Below are 19477 nucleotides of genomic sequence, written 5' to 3'. Positions count from 1 at the left end.
TCTCAAACCGACGCTCGATGGTCGCAATCTCCTGTTGCATTACAACAAAAAAAAAACAAACAAGCAGCAAAAGTCCTGCATGAGGGTGGAGCCGTCCCGATCCAATCAACAAAGCAACTGAGTTGCATCTGTTTCAATATCGAACGCCAAAGTTGTGCAAGACGTCAAATGTAAACAAACATCACGTCTGTCTCGCATCTTCGGTTTAAATTTTTTTTTTTTTTTTTTTTTTTTTTTTTTTTTAAATAAGACGTATTAGCAAAAAGAAAAGTAGAAGGGAAAAAACCTTGTATCTTGCTTTGTAATACAGAACCGGTCAGGATCAAACAACAAGGGCTGAGAGGTCCGGTCTGATTACTGGACCTCACAGAATCCCACCCAAAAAAACAAAAAGAGTTTAGGAAGTTTCCTCTGCGTCTGAGTTCCACCGTGATGATGTTGGTCAGTCGTTGTTTGAGTGAGTCAAGCCTGCACTCAGCCTGCACTGTGTCCATGGTGACTGCTGATCACTTCCATGGTGTTAGATTTCTTCAAAGATCTATGGGGACTTCAGAATAAAATGCATGAACCATTTTTTTTTCTTTTTTTTTTTAACTTTGAAATTATGTAGGTAAGAAACATAAAAATGTCTCCAAATTATGAGAAATAATGTGATTTCCCACAGACATGCAACTGATATCTCTCACCGCTGAGACCAGGATTGTATACATTGGTTTCTTCAACAGAGCGTGAAAAGAATGGACTTGCACTTGACAGAACCGCTCACTGGCACCACACAACCTTGGTCTTTTCAGCAGGACAGGGTGAGGGGTAAACAACAGCTTGCCTTTTTTTTTTCTATGTTTGATGAGTTGCACCCCTGACGTGCCAGTTGACCTCATTTGCATTTTGATAGATCCTTTGCAAAGGTCAAGGTTGAGAGTGTGAAATATGGTGACAAGTTAATTACGCTGGTATTTGTCTCTTAATTGACTTATACAAAATCATTCTGCTTCACTTGGCAATTAACATTATGTTTCCTCTCAACCCGGGCCAAAGATACGACATCAGCTTAACAACATAACGACTCTCAGAATCAGTTCATGGACAGGATATTTACATTAAAAAAAAATAGAAAAGAAACATCCATTAAAACAGGAATAACAGACATTTTTCTTTAAAAAAAAAAAAAATTGTATCACATTCAAATTATTATTTACAACAAAGTGTCTACCTGCACGAGGGTTAAGCAAATGAATGCATATTGGCTTTGAAAGACAAACATTTCTGGTTGCAGGTTGGTGTATCAACCCTCCTACTCATAATCAGTGACATTGAAAGTGGCTCCTTGGTTTCAACTCGGCTGTAATAAGCTTGGATTTAAAACACACTGACACTGAAGCCAACAGACTTAATGAACCTTATTGACCACTGGGTTTAACTCTCCATCCAAACCATTGAAGAAGATTATTAAAGCATCGTTGGATCGTCGTTTTTTAACTCACCTGGATGAGGGTTGTGAATCTAACACCAGGATGGCAGCTGTTCATGTTTAATCCACTGAGAGGTTAGCAAGGGGGTAAAAGGCTATTTCTGTTAAAAACAAGCACATCCTGTGAGGGGAAAAAAATGCAGAAAAAATTCCAACTGGAAAAACATCCTTCGGAAAACCTGCAAAAAAAAATAAAAAATCCTTCTTTGGTGATTAACGTCATTAAGAACATGAGGAACAGTCCTGAGAAGTAGGAAGCACGAGAGACATTCACTGTCTGTCAGAGTGGACACACACACACACACACACACACACACACACACACACACACACACACACACACACAAGGGCGCGTTGTTCAGTAATGCACTGGCCCCCCTGTACCTCCCTACTACTGCCCCCTGCTGGCTGGCACTCACATCGCCCCAACCCCAAGTGTACTGAAGCAACACGTGTCATCACATTAACACAGTGAAGACATGACGTCCATGACGTCTGTTGCAGTGGCACAATGGAGACGAGCTGTGTGCGTGTGTGTGTGTGTATCTATGTGTATGTATGTGTGTATATTGTGTATATATATACATATATATATATATATATATATATACATATACATATACATAGAGTGCAGTACAAACACAAATTTAACAAATGGGTGTCGTGACATGGGCACTTATTCTACCAGTACCAGTAGAGCAGTCAACCCTGGTATCTTAGCTGGTAGCCAGTACTGGTATCGCTGCATCCCCAGTTGCAAGCATGCTTGAGCCCATGTGTAAACTGCACTCCAGCTGAGGAGGTGGAGGAAGATTCACACTGAGTCTGTTTGCTGTTCCCTGTCTGGACGGTTCGTCCCATTCAGCGCCTCGACCACGGAGACGAGCTGTCAGCACCAATTAAGTTTTTTGAAAGGCAAACGAGCTCCGGAATGCTGAATGACTGACGAACCGCAAATAGCCTCTCCCTCTCCCTCTCCCTCTCCCTCTTCCTCCCTCACTCTCTCTCCCTCACTCTCCCTCCCTCCCTCTCTCTCTCTCCCTTTCTCTCTCTCTCTCTCAGCCATTGATGCACTTCTTCATTTCTTTCTTGCTTGGAAACAGTCTATTTAAAAAGCCTGTCAGTGAACTATTGTAATGTCAGCCTGGTGAAGAATGGCTCAGTAAGTGACGGCATTGTTTTAATAGCACAGTGTTTGTTCTGTATTCAGTGAGTAGGTGCTCAGCATCAGCTCCATATTTCTGAGTGGTTAGGAACCGCTCGTGAGTTGGACTATGTTTGTGCATGAACGCCCTGATGAAAACTGAACTTCAGCTTCAGCTGAAGAAAACTTTATTGATCATCTTGGATTTGAGCTGTGGAGAAGTAGAGGCGATTGTTGAGCTCGTAGCGGCTCGGAATGTTTCTGGGGTCTGGGCTGTGCTGCTGCTGCTTGAAGCTGCACCACATGACACACAGAGACATTCACCACCTGTCGCACCGGTGGCTATATACTGACTATTTGACTTCAATCTAACGTGTGAAACAAGTTTCCTTGCTTGAATGGCTGTGAGCACACCTGCGAGGTCTTCTGTCACCGTTCACACCAAAGCGCCTCTGAGAATCGGCAACGTCAGTGAGCAACACAATATGAAAAGTGGGCATTATTGGAGTTGTTAGCAGTGTTTGGTGGAATACATTACATTTGATTGACTCTCACAAAAGAAGAGAAGCTAAAGAGCGTCAAACTGCTGACACAAATCAAAAGGTCAAATGTCTGTGAACACACACAGCGACACACACACGGCTCCAGCAGCACTGCCTTCACAGTGGAGTACACAACTCAACACACCTGCTGAGCACCAGGAGCCACTCTGCTCCCCTTCACTATGTCCTCAGCAGTGCCCCCAGTGGCTGGGCTCTGAATCACCTGCCCTGTCTCCTTCAGAAGGGGAGTCGAGAGACAAGCATGTCATCGGCATAGCGCGTCATCGGCCGGAAAGCTCAAATGAATATAAAACTTCCCAGTTTAAACACAAAGAGTGATGAACCTCGTGCCCAATCTAAAGTCTGGATCTTGACTCATGTGGGAAGAAGAATACCCAAAGTTTGGAAATTGTTTTACTGATGAGAGGAAATACAAACGATAATTAGTCAGCAGGTAGGTGAGGGATGTCTCTCTACCCACCGGCGCCCCCTGCAGGGTGCCTAGGATCCTTCTTCTCCCCCCAGTTTGACCCATCTTCTGCAGCCAGAACCAGAAGCTCTGCTGGGCCTCCCTCCTCCCCCCCCCCCCCCTCGTCCTCGAGTCGCTCTCAAACAGACAGTAGTTTGCAAACAGTAGTTTGCAAAGTAAAACCTTCAGGAAGTTAACGGAACTTGTCGCACTTTACCTGACGTACCGTACGGACGCACTTGTGTTAATTAAAATCAAATGAATATTCTTTTCAAAATAAATCTAAAAAAAAAGAATGTTGGGATTAAAATCAAACAAGGAGTCCAAATTAGTTTCAACAATCATTCCATAGCTTATCAAGTGTTTATTTTGAACATGTTCACAACATGCTGTTGCCATTATAACAATTACTGAGCAATTTGTAAACCAAACAATAAACAATTTTAACCTAATGTACATATTACACATTACCCATATTTCCATGTAAAAATGAATTGTGACAGACAGCAGTAATTTCGCCATAGAATGCCCCTGCCCGCTCACACACACACACACACACACACACACGCACACACACACACACACACACACACACAAGTTCAAAATTCAACATGTCTTTCTTCGGAGTGAATTTCTGGAGAAATAAAAAATGTGTTGGTCCTTCCTCGAAAAAAAGTGGTGCCACGTGAATGAGTTTTTTTCCTGAAACTCTTACCAGAAAAAAACACAACGATCACAAAATAAATATGTACAGTATTTATCATATGTAAGTGGGGCTGATAAAAATGACGTAGTTACGCTGTAAATTAAATTGCTCATATGTGCCCTTTAATTCGTTTTGCATTTTTGTAATTTTAAGGTCGCAAAAAATACATTTACCATTTAACAAAATAAATTATCCTTCAAATTCATCTGAAATGCCACAGTGTATTTTTCATGCACACTCATACTCAACAATACAAATGAGCAAATAGAGAAGAAAAGAAATGAATTGTGAATTTTTTTCCCTCTCCAGGAGAGGTCGATTGTTCAGGATCACGCCGAGTTAAAAATGGAAAAAGTCCAATTTAACAAAGATTTTTTTTCATGCAGTATTAATCTTCCTCACACATATATTAGACATGCAGCATGGCTTTTAAAACATGTTTCACTTTGATCAGTTGTTACATGTATGGGCCCGTTTCCACGAGAACCTCGTCGGCTCAGCTCCGTGTTTGTTGCACTCCGGGGCTCTGAGTTCATTTTTTTTTGTAATTAAGAAGATTTTTGATTGAACACTTAAGCCGGGCTCAGAATATGTTTGGCGAACACTGTTGACTTCTGTTGTATCCAAACGCCTGCAAATTGAGTAAAATGCTTTCAGAAGTGAAAGTTAAGATGGCGAACCCGGAAGTACAAGCAGAACACGGAGTACGAGTCAGTGGCTAACAGCTCACCTGCTAAGAGTTGTTAGCAGGTGAGCTAACAACTCACCTGCTAAGAGTTGTTAGCAGGTAAGCTAACAACTCCGACATTGCTTGTAGAAAAAAAATGAAAAAAATTTGCTCCAGAACTTTTTCACCGTGTCTCTGCGTCCAGCTCCCTTTGAGGCAGGTGTACTCAGGTGTACTCAGGTGTACTCTGATAGTACCCGCGAGGGACGCATCAATACCTGCGGCGCTGACTGAAACTACACTACTCGCTCTGTGAAGAAGAGGTATCAGTGCGTCCCTAGAAGCTGTCAGTACTGCTTCCTACCACAAACCGACCCGACCGGGTTCTAGTGGAAACTCTCCCATCGTGACCAGTCCCAACCGGGGGAAAACCCAGTGAGTTGAAGTGAAAGAATTTTAGTGAGGTCACAATATTAAAATCTTTTCTTTCTTTCTCAGTGTGCAGACGGTTCAGAGAGCTCGGCAGTCGTCTGTGAAATCAATCTTTCTTTCATTGCTGTTGCAGCTGATCAGTCTGTTTTCTGGAGAGATTGAAGACTTTAGCGTGAGTGCGTCTCCCGGCCCTGATCCCACTCCTGAGCCCGGTTTGCACAACGCCCCCTGAGACGACCCCCTGCGCCTGCTGGATCCTAAAGGCCTCCTTCAGGTTCTGAGTGCGGACCTCCTTGCTTTGGATCTCCTCAACCACTCGACTGGGGAACCACCCCCTTTCACTGTCATGCAGTCTCTCACCCAGCATCCAGCCTAGAGGGCGAAAATGAAAAACATCAAGGTCAAGAAGAAGAACTAGAAGAAGAACTAGAAGAACTAGTCGAAGAAGAACTAGAAGAAGAAGAAGAACTAGAAGAACTTGTAGAAGAACTAGAAGAAGAAGAACTAGAACAGGAAGAAGAACAAAAAGAAGAACTAGAAGAACTAGAAGAACAAGAAGAACAAGAACAAGAAGAAGAACTAGAAGAAGAAGAACTAGAAGAAGAAGAAGAAGAACTAGAAGAAGTAGAAGAAGAAGAACGACAACAACAACAACAAACACCAGTGTCCACCAGGAAGTTCATAATATTTCTTCCATGGACCAACAGAACCAAGCTGTGCGTGTCAATACCGTCGTCCGTTCTCTCCAGGAGGTTCAGAACATCGGCCATCTCGATGGAGAGTTCATCCGGCTCCTGAGACGTGTACGACTGAATGCACTGCACCTGTGGAGAGTCTGAAGTCACGTTGTCACAGTTGAGATGATCAGATGATTCACACGGTGGTGTTCAGCCCATAGTGTCGCTGTCATGTTTCCTCCAACCTGTTTGGTGGGCACCAGTGGACATGAAGCGTGTGCGCCGGTTGGGAGTGAGAGCGCACATCCACCGCAGCTTGTCACTCCTGTCCCAAAGACATCACCATGAGTGCAAGGTATGGTTAAAAAAGTGAATCAAATGAATCAAATGAATCGAGCACGCCTCAACATTCTGGACTCCAGTCAGGTTTTATTGAGCCAGTGGTATTTTTCCAAACACACACAGCTGACTAATGTTGCCAGTTGGGTCGTGACTGAAAGCCGGTTCTGGTGCAGCAGAAGTCCGAGCAAAACAACGTAGACACTCACATACTAGATGTCTTCAGCATGTAGTTGGTCTCACGATCCTCTTGGTTCTCCAGCAGTTTGAGATTGAACACATTGGCGAGTTGCTGCCCCTGGTCTTCAAGATCTGCGGTCCTCAACATGGCCCGTGTGCACGAGTCGATGACTTGGAAGCGTTCCCCACTAGCAACAGAATATATCAGACGTGACAAAGAGGTCCGCTTTGGTGCAATGACTCCACTTTGAAGGTCGGTAGCCTATAAAACTCTCACCTTGAGTTCCGCTTGGTGACCAGCAGCAGATTGTTAAAGAGAAACAAGTAGACGGGTTGGTACAGCTTTCGACTCCGCATGGTCTTAGTGCTCTTGGGTCCGGCCATGAGTTGCACTTCACCTTTCTTTAACAACCAGCGTGAGTGGGAGATGATGGGCACAGACTGCAAACAGTGGAAGTGCAGCAGGTTACGAACGGGAAGCATGAAGTTTTCCTCACACCAGGAAATGCACGCGGTGATTTTTATTTTTATTACCTTGCTTTTGAATTCAAGTGTTTTCTCAATATTGATAAGTTCCTCCGTGCGACTCATTTTCCGCACCCCCTCATTGCATTCTTTCACAATCTGAAGAAACAATCAAACAAAATAGTAAAAGCACTATAATAATAAGGTCTTGTGTGTGTGTGTGTGTGTGTGTGTGTGTGTGTGTGTGTGTGTGTAAGAACCATTCTAAGTTATATTGTACTGCCATTATTGGCTTTCACCAATGTATTTATGGGCAGTACATTCAGCTTTTACCAACATAGAAATCATAAATCAGACCTTTAGCATTATGTTTAGCGTGCTAGCTCGTAGACAGCGAGACCAAGTGTGTTTTACGATGCATAAATATACTGTTTGAATGAACTGAATGAGCCACGAGCTGTGCTGTCTGCTGGTTACCTGCTCCAGTCGCTGGTGGGCTTTGATGGCGTTGGTTTCCCTCTCGGAGTTTTCTTCTACTTTTTTCAGGATATTCTGTGTGAACAGTCCCAGATCTTGTTCAAACAAAATTCCCACCATTCCACCATAGTTTGATCTTCTATAAGCAGCGTCTCCTTGGTGTGTTTTTTGCTACCACACGTACCTGCACTAGCAGCTTGAGTCTTGTAATCCTTTGGAAAGGGAGGATGAGGAAGGAGGTGAAGGACAGGCCTCTCACGCACGGATCCTTCTCCAGTGAGGCCATCGCGTCCCGGAAGGCCTGGTTTCCCTCTCTGTGGACGTGTTGAGACAAGGCATGGTCACATAGTTACATTGTACACAAATACATGCATGCATGCACACAATATCCCTGGTAGATGAAAGCTTTTGTCTGTCACAGACTTCTAACAGCGGTGTAATAGAGATATTTAAAGAAAGCCTTTCTGATTGCACCCTTTAGTATTGAGGGCCACTGGCAGGAAGGCTGCATTACACAGTGGCAGTGCAAGATGGCAGCTAGCTAGCTAGCAGCAAGACCCTCATTGCTTCATGTATATTCATATATAAATGAGAACCGTTCTAAAGCGATCGTTTTGGGGTTAATAAAGTTCATCTAATCTTAGGTGTGCTTCTCGTTTTCCATGAGAAGGACACATAAACCAAGAACTCTTAACATGGTTGTGGTTATAAAAGACTGGAATGAACTGAAAACGAGCCGGTGGTCGATCCTTGGTTGTGTTCTACGCTTTAAGATTGTTTTTTGTTGTTGGAAAAAAGTCTGAAGTCTTCTTGTATATTTGTTGTTTAAAAGACTGCAGTCCGTCCTTGGTTTGTTTCAATATACCTGCATCTTAAAGAGCCAAATGTGTTGGGTTTCATGAATGTATTTCCTTGGTTGTTGAGTTTTATACTTATCATCCTTTGTGGGGGTTTGAACTATACATTAAGTTTTTATTTAAACACTAGAACAGAAAAAACTACTGAACTGATAAGAAACTGACTTGTGAGGTCCAACCAGACTGGGACCCCAGACTGTAAACTAACCAGTGTTGGATAAATCTTTAAAACTTAATATAACTAACGTAGACATATAAAGCGCTACACACGGTTTCATTAACCCATATGTATGTGTATGCTGTATGTACACACGTGTGTGTGTGTGTGTGTGTGTGTCTGAGTGACAAACCAGCAGCACTACTGCTGGGCCTTCACCTCAGCCAACAAATGACGTCATCACGGGGAAAATAACAATGGTACGATGAGTAAAACGTGCTTAACTACAATCACTGCAGGTGTGTTCGAAGCAGTAGTTATAAATACCGTGTGACCAGTAGGATTAGCGTAGGAAGGAGGCAAAGACGTGTTTTAACACTGCACCATAGCATTAGACTAGCATCTTCTCAGGCAGGCTAACGTGAACTAGCATCACACCCAGGAAAGTAGGACTAAAACTAAAATACAGTGTGTATTAAAATCGTTTAAAGAGTCGGTCGTCTTATCTGGGCTGTGACTGGGACTTCCTTAAAGTATTTTCAAAAAGGAGACGACGGCCCGTTTTAAAGACCGTGGGTCTGCCTTGTCAGGGAGGTTCCTGTCAAAGGTCCCGACAGGACCATGAAGCACCAGCAACGATCGGTTCAAGCAGCGCATGCACTCACAGAATGCGTCTGTAGTTGCTCTCCTGGTACACTTGGTTGATGACATAGCTGACGAAGACCTTGAAGTGTTCCACGGCGTGGTTGTAAACAATGTCGCACACGTCCGATATGAGAATGGACTCCTCCATTCTGTGTTCCAGATCCATCAGAAACCTACAAATGTTGTTGCAAAAGGAAACAAACACAAAATGTGCGACATTGAGCGACATGGCGCCTGCAAAATGTTCACTTTCCACACGAGCCGACGTTCACTCAGGTGGTTGCTGGTGTGAACGAGGCTCCTCCTACCTCTCGCTGACTTTCATGACCTCCTCGATGTTGGAGAAGAGGAAGTGCATGTCGGAGTTGCTGAGGGTTCTGACTAGGAAGGAGTTGCGGAGGAAGTGCGTCTCCAGGATCTCCAAGCTCTTGTAGTAGGAAGCCTCGGACGTCACCAGCTCAAACATGGCCTGGAAGGAAAAACAAAACATCAAAGCATGAAGGCCACATCCAAACCATGCAAAGCCAAACACAAGGTCCTGGAGAAGATCCAAGCATTCAACAGAGTCTGCAGCACATCGTTCAACCAGGATTCCACCTGGTAATAAACTACATCAACAGCCACTACCACCCAGCTCGGTGGTCTAGTGGTGGTGTGCACCCTGAGACTGGGAGGTTGGAGGTCAGACCAGAGACTGTGACCATGGTCCCCATTGGCTCCCTGCTTGGGATGATTCCCGGCTGCAGTACCTTCTGGAGTTATCTACTCTGCTGCAACCACGTCCTTCCTTTGCAGTTTAAATACACTGCATGTTGTCAGAGACAGACTTTTACACTCAGACACTGGCAGCACGTCGGCTGTCTGCTGATGCTCTGACTGTTTGGATCAGATCATTCCAAAGTTAAAAGACACAGAGATGAGTTTTACTTGCTGAGCTTCATCTCGAAAACGAAACCCCCAAAGAAAATATAAAAATGTAATTATTTTCTTGAGGCTTTGTCAAGTCAGGTCCCCTTCAGCTACACAATCGTTGTCACGCGCACAGAGACACACACTCACCTCCTGCATTATGATTTCCTTCTGCGACAACGTGGCCAGCAGACCACTCTGCTGCACAAGCTCCAGGTTCTGCCAGAGACTGAGTGAGCGAGCGCTGTTCCTCAGCTGCAGCTGGACCACCGGGGGGGATGAGATGGTGGATCCTGCCGCCTGGATCTCGGTCCTGGACCCAGGGGGAAGGTTCTCCCGCTGCCGCCTCTGCTCGATCTCCTGTTGCTTGGACGTGTCTCGGTATTCCTGGTACAGGAACGCTAGGGGATTGAAAGCAATGTTCAGAATGTCCTTCGTTTGCCGTCCCCAGAACCGGCCACGCTGGACCGGCTCATCGGCCCCGCAACAGTGGGACCTTAGGATCCAGGACCTCACGGCAGATCAAACACCATCACAATCTGCTGCCCCCCCCCCCAAACATGGACCAGCACTTCCTGGCAGCACCACTACTGCACATTGAAGCCCATTATATAATAATTTGATGTGTAACTATATAACAATATTATATACGTCTCTCTCTCTCTCTCTCGCTCTCGCTCTCTCTCTCTCTCTCTCTCTCTCCTGGATCTGCTCCAGAGTTTTCCTGGCCACTGTCGCCCCCTGCTGCTCTGGAGGGATGCAGTTGATTTTCTCCTGATTGTACAAAGACACCTTGAGACGCCTTTGGATGTGATTTAGCCAGTCAACTAATAAAAGTGGATTATTTTATTGATGTACTTGGCAACTTGGCCACTGGTCTAAGGCACACGGAGGTGAAAGGCTGAATTATTGTGACACTGCTTCGCAGTGATGATGGCAGTGTTTGCAGCTTCGCCAAGACTGAGCGCTGAGCATCGTCCATTGCGGTGCTGTGATATACAACAGCACTGCAATGGACAGGAAACACACACACACACACACACACACACACACACAATGTTACGCAATATGAGATTCTGACTCACTCTGAGCTCAGTCTGGTTCTCTGCTGCTTTTCATGGAGGAGGGAAGTAAGTTTTTAAGACATAGAATGGTGTTCACACACACACACACACACACACACACACATACACACACATACACACACACACACACACACACACGCCCACCACCTAAAGTTTACAGGCGCTGAGCCGTAACATACAGCTTTACTTGCACAATCTGTAAACAGCTCAGCTCAGCTGTTAGCATTGTGCAGCAGTAGCCACTTTCTAAACCAGCCCCCTTTACTCAGGTTGGGCCAAAATCAGCCACAAATTTATTTCTAGGAAGGAAGTTCAGAAGTTTCCCTTGGCCCATGTGAAAAGCCTTGTGGGTAACACTACAGCATCTCTGGACAGGTTCTAGGACTTCGAAGAGGAGGATTATGGAGGTCACGACTGTGGCGTTGATTTGTGTGACTGGAATATTTGGGACTGGAGTTCAGCACCAGGTACTGTCCAACTCTGGGAGCGTCAGAATCCAACAATCACGAGCGATCTGCTCTGCGCTCGTCTTCAACCTATGACCCATTTGTTTATATCGTATTACAGAGTTTGGTCAGGATTCGAGTGACAACATTTCCCTGCTCCTGATTTTAAAATTAAAAAAAACAATTCACAAAGCAATTCATGGAACATTTCCTCCGCGGCTCTCAATTTATATAACAGGGGTGTGTTGCGTTATCTCCGTCAGACACGGCAGGTCGCCTCACGGCTTTGAGATTCATTCTTACATAAGAAACTGAGAAACGCAGAGATGCAATCTGAGGAAGCGTACACCTTTCTACAATATCGCTGCACCGTTGTGCACAAGCACCAGCCAGTGGTGAGCCACCAACACATAAACAGTTACTCAGGAACCAATGGAGGAATACAGTGGTGACTCAGTCACCATATGCAGCAACAATCTTCTCAGTTTGGTACGTTGCTAATTTAATATTGAAATTTAATTGAATGTGGTTATTCCACAGTTGTGTATTTTTGTTAGCCTTTGCAGTAAAGTCATACAAAAACAAACAGCATGATGTCAATAATGTAATATGTAATATGTTTTTTTTTGAAGTGTTTACAGTTTAGTAACTAAGAACAGTTTTCTTTTTCTTATGAGCAAAGATTAAAATTTCCTCACCAATGTTTTTTACAATGTTGAGGCTGTGGCTGACGGTCTGCTGGCTCTCGCCGTTGCTCTGCAAGCTGAGGGGGGAAAATATATTGTTACTGACAGGCAAAGGGTGCAAGACGGGGATGCTAATTTGTAACTGTTGAAAAATGACAAAACAGTCACTGTGATGTTGGAGGATGCGCCAATGAAAACGAGAGCGAATCCAGACGAGCAAACGCTTGCACCTACGTAGCGAGTTCAGTCTGACCTGAGGTGGATTTTCTCCTGGTCTGCTCCACCATAGCTGGCGAGCGTGGAGCTGGAGGTGCTGCCTCTGTCATCCTTGAGAGCTGGAGCTGCTTCCTCAGACAGCATCTTTCTAGATCTCCTCCTGATGTTGTACGTCCGAATCGTGACGGAGTCATGTGCGAGAATATTGATGCAGAATACTGGGAGACAGCAGATGTGTCCACACTCCTTCCTCCCACTCCTTCTCTTGTCCTATCCCATGCATCTCTGCTATGCAGAGCATGTTGCTGCTGCTGCTGCCTCCTCATTGCCTGGCAACGTACTTCTGGAATGTTGGAGCTGTGGTGAGAGCTCACTGCTACATATGTGCAGCAGCAAAAAACAACACGTGTGTGTCTGTATATGTGTGTGTGTGTGTGTGTGTGTGTGTGTGTGTGTGTGTGTGTGTGTGTGTACAGATAGGTGGTAAGATCCATTTTAAAAATTATGGCATTTGTAATGAATTAATCGTAATTAATCATATTTTAATCGCATATTGATATTGGAGTTATTGCTAGCTGCAGTGCTCGTAGCTGCTGCTACTCTTTCACATTTAGGTCGTTTTGGACGCTTGAATAGCTGATGTATTAATATATATATACAGGTATATGTGTGTGTGTGTGTGTGTGTGTGTGTGTGTGTGTGTGTGTGTGTGTCTGTGTGTAAATGGGAACCATTTGTTGCTTGACAGTCGCTTGACATCAGGCAGTCTTGGTTGATTGAGGCTTTAAAAGAAACGAGCGATTTATTTCCTGTTGTGTACGATTTGCTTTGCCTTTGAGTTTTAAGTGCACAGTTGTGGGTTTTTGTCAGCGTTGTGAACATTTTTATCCGCTCTATCAATTTGCACAGCACATTGCATTGATGTATCGCGCTTTACAAATCAATTCAATTCAATGTAAAGTTCCAAGAACTGTGTTCTCCCGTTGCTCGTCGCACTTTTGTCGATCGAGGACAAAGTCAGACGCAGTTTGGCCAGTTGACCTGATAACCTCCCGAAAACTGTAGACCAGCTGCTAAATAAAGCCTGTTTCAATGCAAAGTTACAGTGACAAACACATGCCACTGGCACTGTCACACACGGTAGTGCGAGCACATGACCTGGACAACTCATGCTGATTAATGAAAGATACGCACACGCCTTGTTGGATGAATCCAGTTCAACAACCCAACTGACAAAGCCACACCTATATTGGTGGGCGTGGTCACACACTCCATTGTTCTGTATGATTTAAAGTCTGCTGTAAAAGCAAGTTCATCCGTCACCGCTACCTATGGAATAATAAGATATAGTGGGCATTTTTTTATTGTGTTTGTTTGCCATACAACAACATTGTGTTTGAACAGGTGGTGTGTATATACCCCTGTTTTTATTTCCTGTATTGTTATTCTTGGGGCGTGGTATATTCAGTGGCTGGGTTGGGTAGTGAAGGAATGCAGACTTACTGTCTGAACTCAGATGCACACGGTGATCTGTGAACCAGTGGCGAATTACTGGAAGTTGCTCCTGTCCTGTTTGCTGGACTGGGATTTGAACCAGGTCCTGGGTTACCTAGACAGTGAAGAGAAAGAGAGAATCATCATCGTCATCATCATCGTCATCGTCATCGTTATCATCATCATCATCATCATCACCATCATCAACAACAACATCAACAGAATGGCATAAAGTGAAAGCAAAGTTGGAGAAAACAGTGAAATAAAGCCTAATAAATGAAGGAAATCAGACACTGAAATATCAACAAAATCATCATCAATGGAAATTAAATTCACAAGTGTTGGCACTTTTTCCTTTTGCTGAAAACCCTGCCAATAAATACTGGTGTTGCATTGTTTCACCAGTTCTTCTCTCTCAGGGCCAGAGGACGATCGGCTGCAGTCGATCTCACCTCTAAAATGTCTTTTTTTTTTTATTCTGGGGGGGAAAAAAATCCTAAAGGCCTCCCAATATTCACTCATATTGCTCCTGACTCAATGCAGTTGTGATTCATTGAAGACAACACCATGGAGAACGAGTGTCAGTGTGTTTTCCTGCAGTTCTCTGTGTGTGCCGTCATGTTGGAGCTGCCGACTTCTCCTCCCGGCCTGCTGCAGCTCCAACGCCATCAACTCAGTCCGTCCACTGTCATTTGTGAAGCGTCTCAAATCAAACGGATCCCCCCCAGAGTGAGCAGAGAGTGACGGCGGCGGGGAAGAACTCCCCAGTATAGGAAGAAACCAAGAGCAGACCAGGCCTCTGGGAGGCGCTCATCTGCTGTAACCCACTGGGGTTAGGGTTAGGGTACTGGGGTTACAGCAGAGGAAGAGGAAGAGGCGGAGGAAGAAATGGAAGCACTCAGGGTGGCGGCGTCCAACTGTCCAGCTCTCATTATAGAGATATAGATCTAGAATATATAGAATATGTATAGACATATACACACACACACACACACGCACACACACACACACACACACACACACACACACACACACTCTACATTGTGTACGTGTGTTGCGATAGACAATAATAACACTTCTCATGTTAACGCTCCATTGGCCACAGATAAAAAATAAATGAGAATAAACAACTGTCTGTTTCCATTGTTTCTTTGTGCCTTGTGTGTTTGTTGTTGTTGTTGTTTTTATGCAAATGTTGTAACAATCTTCGATCTTATTTCATACGAGAAGTTTGCCGTCTCCTCCATTGTTTCTAATGGGTTGCTTTCCTCTTCAGATCGTGTGAGATGAAATCTCGCACAGGAAAATAATTCCCGATGATTTATAAAAAAAACGTCCAATTCTAACTCAGTGAAATTAAAAATACGTGACGGATGCAATACATCAGGACATCAGGACCGATTTCATTTCGGTGACTGGACCGTTTCAGGCCCACTTCACCCAGGAAGACGGGTTACTGAACAATGCCGTCGGCTTCACGGCTCTGCAGCGCAGGGAGGAAACTCAGACGAGGAGGAAGAAGAAGAGAACAAAAAGTGACTCAACCGCGGACGACAACCGATCGCACTGCACACATGAAAGGAGCACATACAGCCGCCGCCATTCACTGACTTTTGTCCTTTGTCCCGGGTCCAACTGTGCTGCACAGGAGAGAAGGAGGGAGGACTTGCACTGACTGAGCCATAATAAAGAGCTTCAACGCTTTAGCACTGAAGCACTGAAGCACTGTGAGCCGGACTTTGGCTTTCGGATGCTCCCTACATGTGAAAGCTGGGACCAGTTTGATTTGTCCGCTGTCCCAGTGGTCCGACCCAATCAGCAGCTCGGTGATTGAACGCCTCTTCCACAGTAGCGAGCTACGCAAACAAGGAATCCCACAATGCCGCTGTGCCCTTGTTGCATAATCCGACTGCAACTTGAAATGAGACGCTGGTGGTGTGAAAACACCCACTAGGTGCTGTGATATATGATTATTTTTAGTCATTTGATGTTACACAGTACATCAGCACTCAGTGAATACTCATACTCACCTGGCTTAACAAGAAAGACGCACTCTCAAATCAAAACATTAACGGTAAAGAGGTGCGAGGCCACGGACAGTTCAGACTGAGAAATGAAGAACGTCTTGAAGCAGCAACAGTGACCTGACTGACTGACTGACTGACTGACTGACTGACTGACATCCAGGACCAAACACAAACTGGTTTCCACCAGGTCTTCCTCACCGGGTATCCCAGCGACTGAGGCAGACTGACTGCTCCTCAGTATATAACAGTACAGAGACCAGCTCAGTGGTCCAGTGCTGGAGTCCACCCTGAGACTGGGAGGCTGTGGGTTCAATCCCCGGCCGGGTCAGACCAAAGACTGTGAACATGGTCCCCACTGCCTCCCAGGGTTGGGATTGAGGGGTTGGATCAGCCAATGATTGCCGGGGCGCAGTACCGCTGCTGCCCACCAGTTCCCTCAGGGGGTGATGGGTCAAATGTGGAGGGCACTGAGGAACAGTGAGTCTTCCTCAGTATGTATTCCTCAGACACACCTCCTTAGTGTGTCTGAGGAATACATACTGAGGAAGACTCACTGTTCCTCTGAGTACCTACTGAGTACACTGAGGAAGACTGAGGAAGACTCACTGTTCCTCTCTGAGTACCTACTGAGTATACTGAGGAAGACTGAGGAAGACTGAGGAAGACTCACTGTTCCTCTGAGTAGCTACTGAGTACACTGAGGAAGACTGAGGAAGACTCACTGTTCCTCTCTGAGTACCTACTGAGTTTACTGAGGAAGACTGAGGAAGACTCACTGTTCCTCTGAGTAGCTACTGAGTACCTACTGAGTACACTGAAGAAGACTTGATAGAAAGGTATTTGTGTTTGGTCCTGGATGGCCGCCAGTGAGTCAGTGAGGATTTTGCTTTAAGATGGACACTGTCCCTGGATCTTCTTTTTTTTTTTCGATCAAGTGGACCTGCCAAGTCCATCAAGATACCTGGAACTGTGCTGGTAAAACCCCGCTCATGTTAATGATTTTCCAGACTTTATCATCAGGCCCTTCTTGCACAACCAGCTGGCTCCACACAACAATTGTGCCAGTTGAAAAAATGCAACCACAGCTGGTCCTGCAGGTTATTATGAGCCAGACTGGTTGTGCTCAGTGCACTGACTGACTGACACGATGTATCAATCTCTTATATCTTTATAATCTGAACATCTTCTATAGAATATTTGTCAATTTATATATGTGTGCTATACTTCTTGGGAAAAACAAAAAACAACTTGCGTGTATATTTTGGATTCGTCAGCTTTTTCTTCTGCGTCTCGCCTCGGATTTGACAGTTTTGAGAGGCAGCGGAGCAGCGAGCGCTGATAAGATGGTACGTCTGAGTGAACGACGTGAGGAGATTGACTTTATCTTCTTTATCTCACACACAATGTATAAACAGTATGTTGCTCACTGTAGTCAAAACAGGAAGCTGTAATGTTGAGTCCAACAGGCCACACAGTCCAATCCAATCAGTTAACTTTGACATGCAGACCTTCACACATCTTTACGTCAGATTACATTTGGAATTTCTATTTTGAGAAACACAAAGTCACTGAGTGGCGACACCTCAGTCCAACGTGATCTTCTGCAGAGATGAAGATCTATGAATTCTGATTTAAAATCCTCAAATAATCTCCAACACTGAGACGCTTCCACAGCTGACAGCTGACAGCTGGATAAACCTGGTCTGGAATTACTTCACCGCTCTGCTCTGTCTGCCCTGGCCTTCCTTCCAACAGGTGTGAGTGTGTTTTGATCTCACTTGTGTCTCTGGAAAGACAACAAGCTGTTGTTGTTGTTTCAAAAAAAAATGAAAATACCTCTGTAATCAATTCAGAAACAACAGAGAGACGGCGTGAAGGTCGCGGAGGTTCGTGGCAACTTGTGCAAACTGGAAATTGCCGGTGAAAAATGCAGGTGCTCACTGCTTGGAGCATGTTTGTCAGGTTCCATTTGGGAAAAAATGTCACAGGCAAGACTCACCACCGAGTCGTCCACCATACAGAGCACACAGAGTCTCTCTGAGTTCATCAACAACACTTCGAACCACCTGAATTTCCTTTGGGATCAATAAAGTTTGATCTAATCTCATCTAATCTAACAGCCCAAACTTGGTATTTGAGGTGTTAGAGGAGGGAACTCTGTGTTCAGAGAGGCTCCTCCCACTGCTTATTGTCCACACTGTATCATCACTCAGTTTATATACGTATTGCAATATTATTCATTTCATTCATATATAGAGAAAGAAACAAACAGTTTATATTATACTGTACATAATGACAGGTTTGGACACACCTGTTTCTTCCTTACCTGGACTACTTTCTACACTGTAGATTCACACTGAAGACATCAAATATATGAGCAATAATATGTGGATTAACGCGGCAAAAGAAAAAAAATGTTAATGTTCTATATATTTTATATGAAGGGCGGCTATTCCAGATCATCTGAAACATAAAAACTGTTTGAGTTATTTCACACGTTTTTTCTTTAATCCACATTCCATACATGTTCATTCATAGTTCTGATGCCTTGAGTGACAACCGACAATGTCAATAGTCGTGAAAATGAAAGAAAAAACAGTCATTCAGATCAACAATCAAATTGTTGAATCTGATCTGATCTGACCTGATCTGATCTGATCGAAGGCCGTGCGTGTCCGCTCACATATGAATCAGCAGTGTGAGTCAACGCCAGGATGAAAACACGCAGCAGCAGCAGCAGACGGACTCACTTTCAATCTCCCTCTTCTTCCTCATGGAGCGGTAGAAGCGGGAGTTCCTCCTGATGGGCTCCCTGCTGAAGGTCACTCTGGGGTCGTCCTCGTCGCTGTCCTGCTGCTGGCTGAGGGGTGAAGCAGCAGCAGCAGCAGCAGCAGCAGCAGCTGGCTGCTGCTTGACCGAGGCTTCCTGAGACTTCTGGCCCCACTTCCCTCTGAACAGAGCCGTCACTGACATAGTGAAGTCCATGAGAGTCCAGGGGACGAGCGCAGCAGCGAGGCTGTCAAATCTCTTCTTCTTCTTCTTCTTCCCCTTCTTCTTCTTCTTCTTCTTCTTCTTCCTCGGCTTGTTCTTAACCAGAATCCAGGAGGAAATCCATGACTAAAAATGATAATTCCAGTCGGTAATGAAATCAACCAGAATGTGGTTGATGGGTTTTTTAAATGAAAAAGGTCCGCGGAGAAAAGTTTCTGGGCCTTTTCTTTGCTGTGCAACAGCTGAGCTGTCTGAGCTCTCAGCCTGTGGAAGCAGGAAAAGTACTTTAGCTATTTCTGCCTACACAGTAATTACTGCATTTATGACTCTCTCTCTCCCTCTCTCTCTCTCTCTCTCACTCACTCTCTCTCACTCCGCTGCTCTTTGTCCCTTCT

General features: G+C 44.8%; 1 protein-coding gene across 2 annotated transcripts; it reads right to left on the bottom strand.

The window, feature by feature from the left end:
- Window positions 1-5354: 5354 nt before the first annotated feature.
- Window positions 5355-19477, bottom strand: ngef (neuronal guanine nucleotide exchange factor). 2 transcript variants are annotated; one of them, XM_076015029.1, is made up of 14 exons: window positions 18842-19477; window positions 14074-14179; window positions 12367-12431; window positions 10288-10538; window positions 9537-9697; window positions 9249-9401; window positions 7754-7883; window positions 7570-7644; window positions 7162-7251; window positions 6905-7068; window positions 6657-6815; window positions 6354-6433; window positions 6162-6266; window positions 5355-5803 (listed from the first exon to the last, which is right to left on the bottom strand). In XM_076015029.1, the coding sequence occupies exons 1-14, from the start codon at window positions 19074-19076 to the stop codon at window positions 5550-5552; spliced, it is 2028 nt and encodes a 675-aa protein (XP_075871144.1). In that variant the 5' UTR covers window positions 19077-19477; the 3' UTR covers window positions 5355-5549. The 2 variants fall into 2 exon arrangements, with proteins under 2 accessions (XP_075871144.1, XP_075871145.1); XM_076015030.1 differs by lacking the exons at window positions 14074-14179; window positions 18842-19477 and adding an exon at window positions 12608-12823 and having other exon boundaries at window positions 5356-5803.

This window comes from Nelusetta ayraudi, unplaced genomic scaffold (genome assembly GCF_046127955.1).
Source record: "Nelusetta ayraudi isolate G7.1 ecotype Tasmania unplaced genomic scaffold, CSIRO-AGI_Nayr_v1 ptg000175l, whole genome shotgun sequence".
NCBI classification, from domain to species: Eukaryota; Metazoa; Chordata; class Actinopteri; order Tetraodontiformes; family Monacanthidae; genus Nelusetta; species Nelusetta ayraudi.
This window is presented reverse-complemented; position numbering and strand designations above follow the sequence as displayed.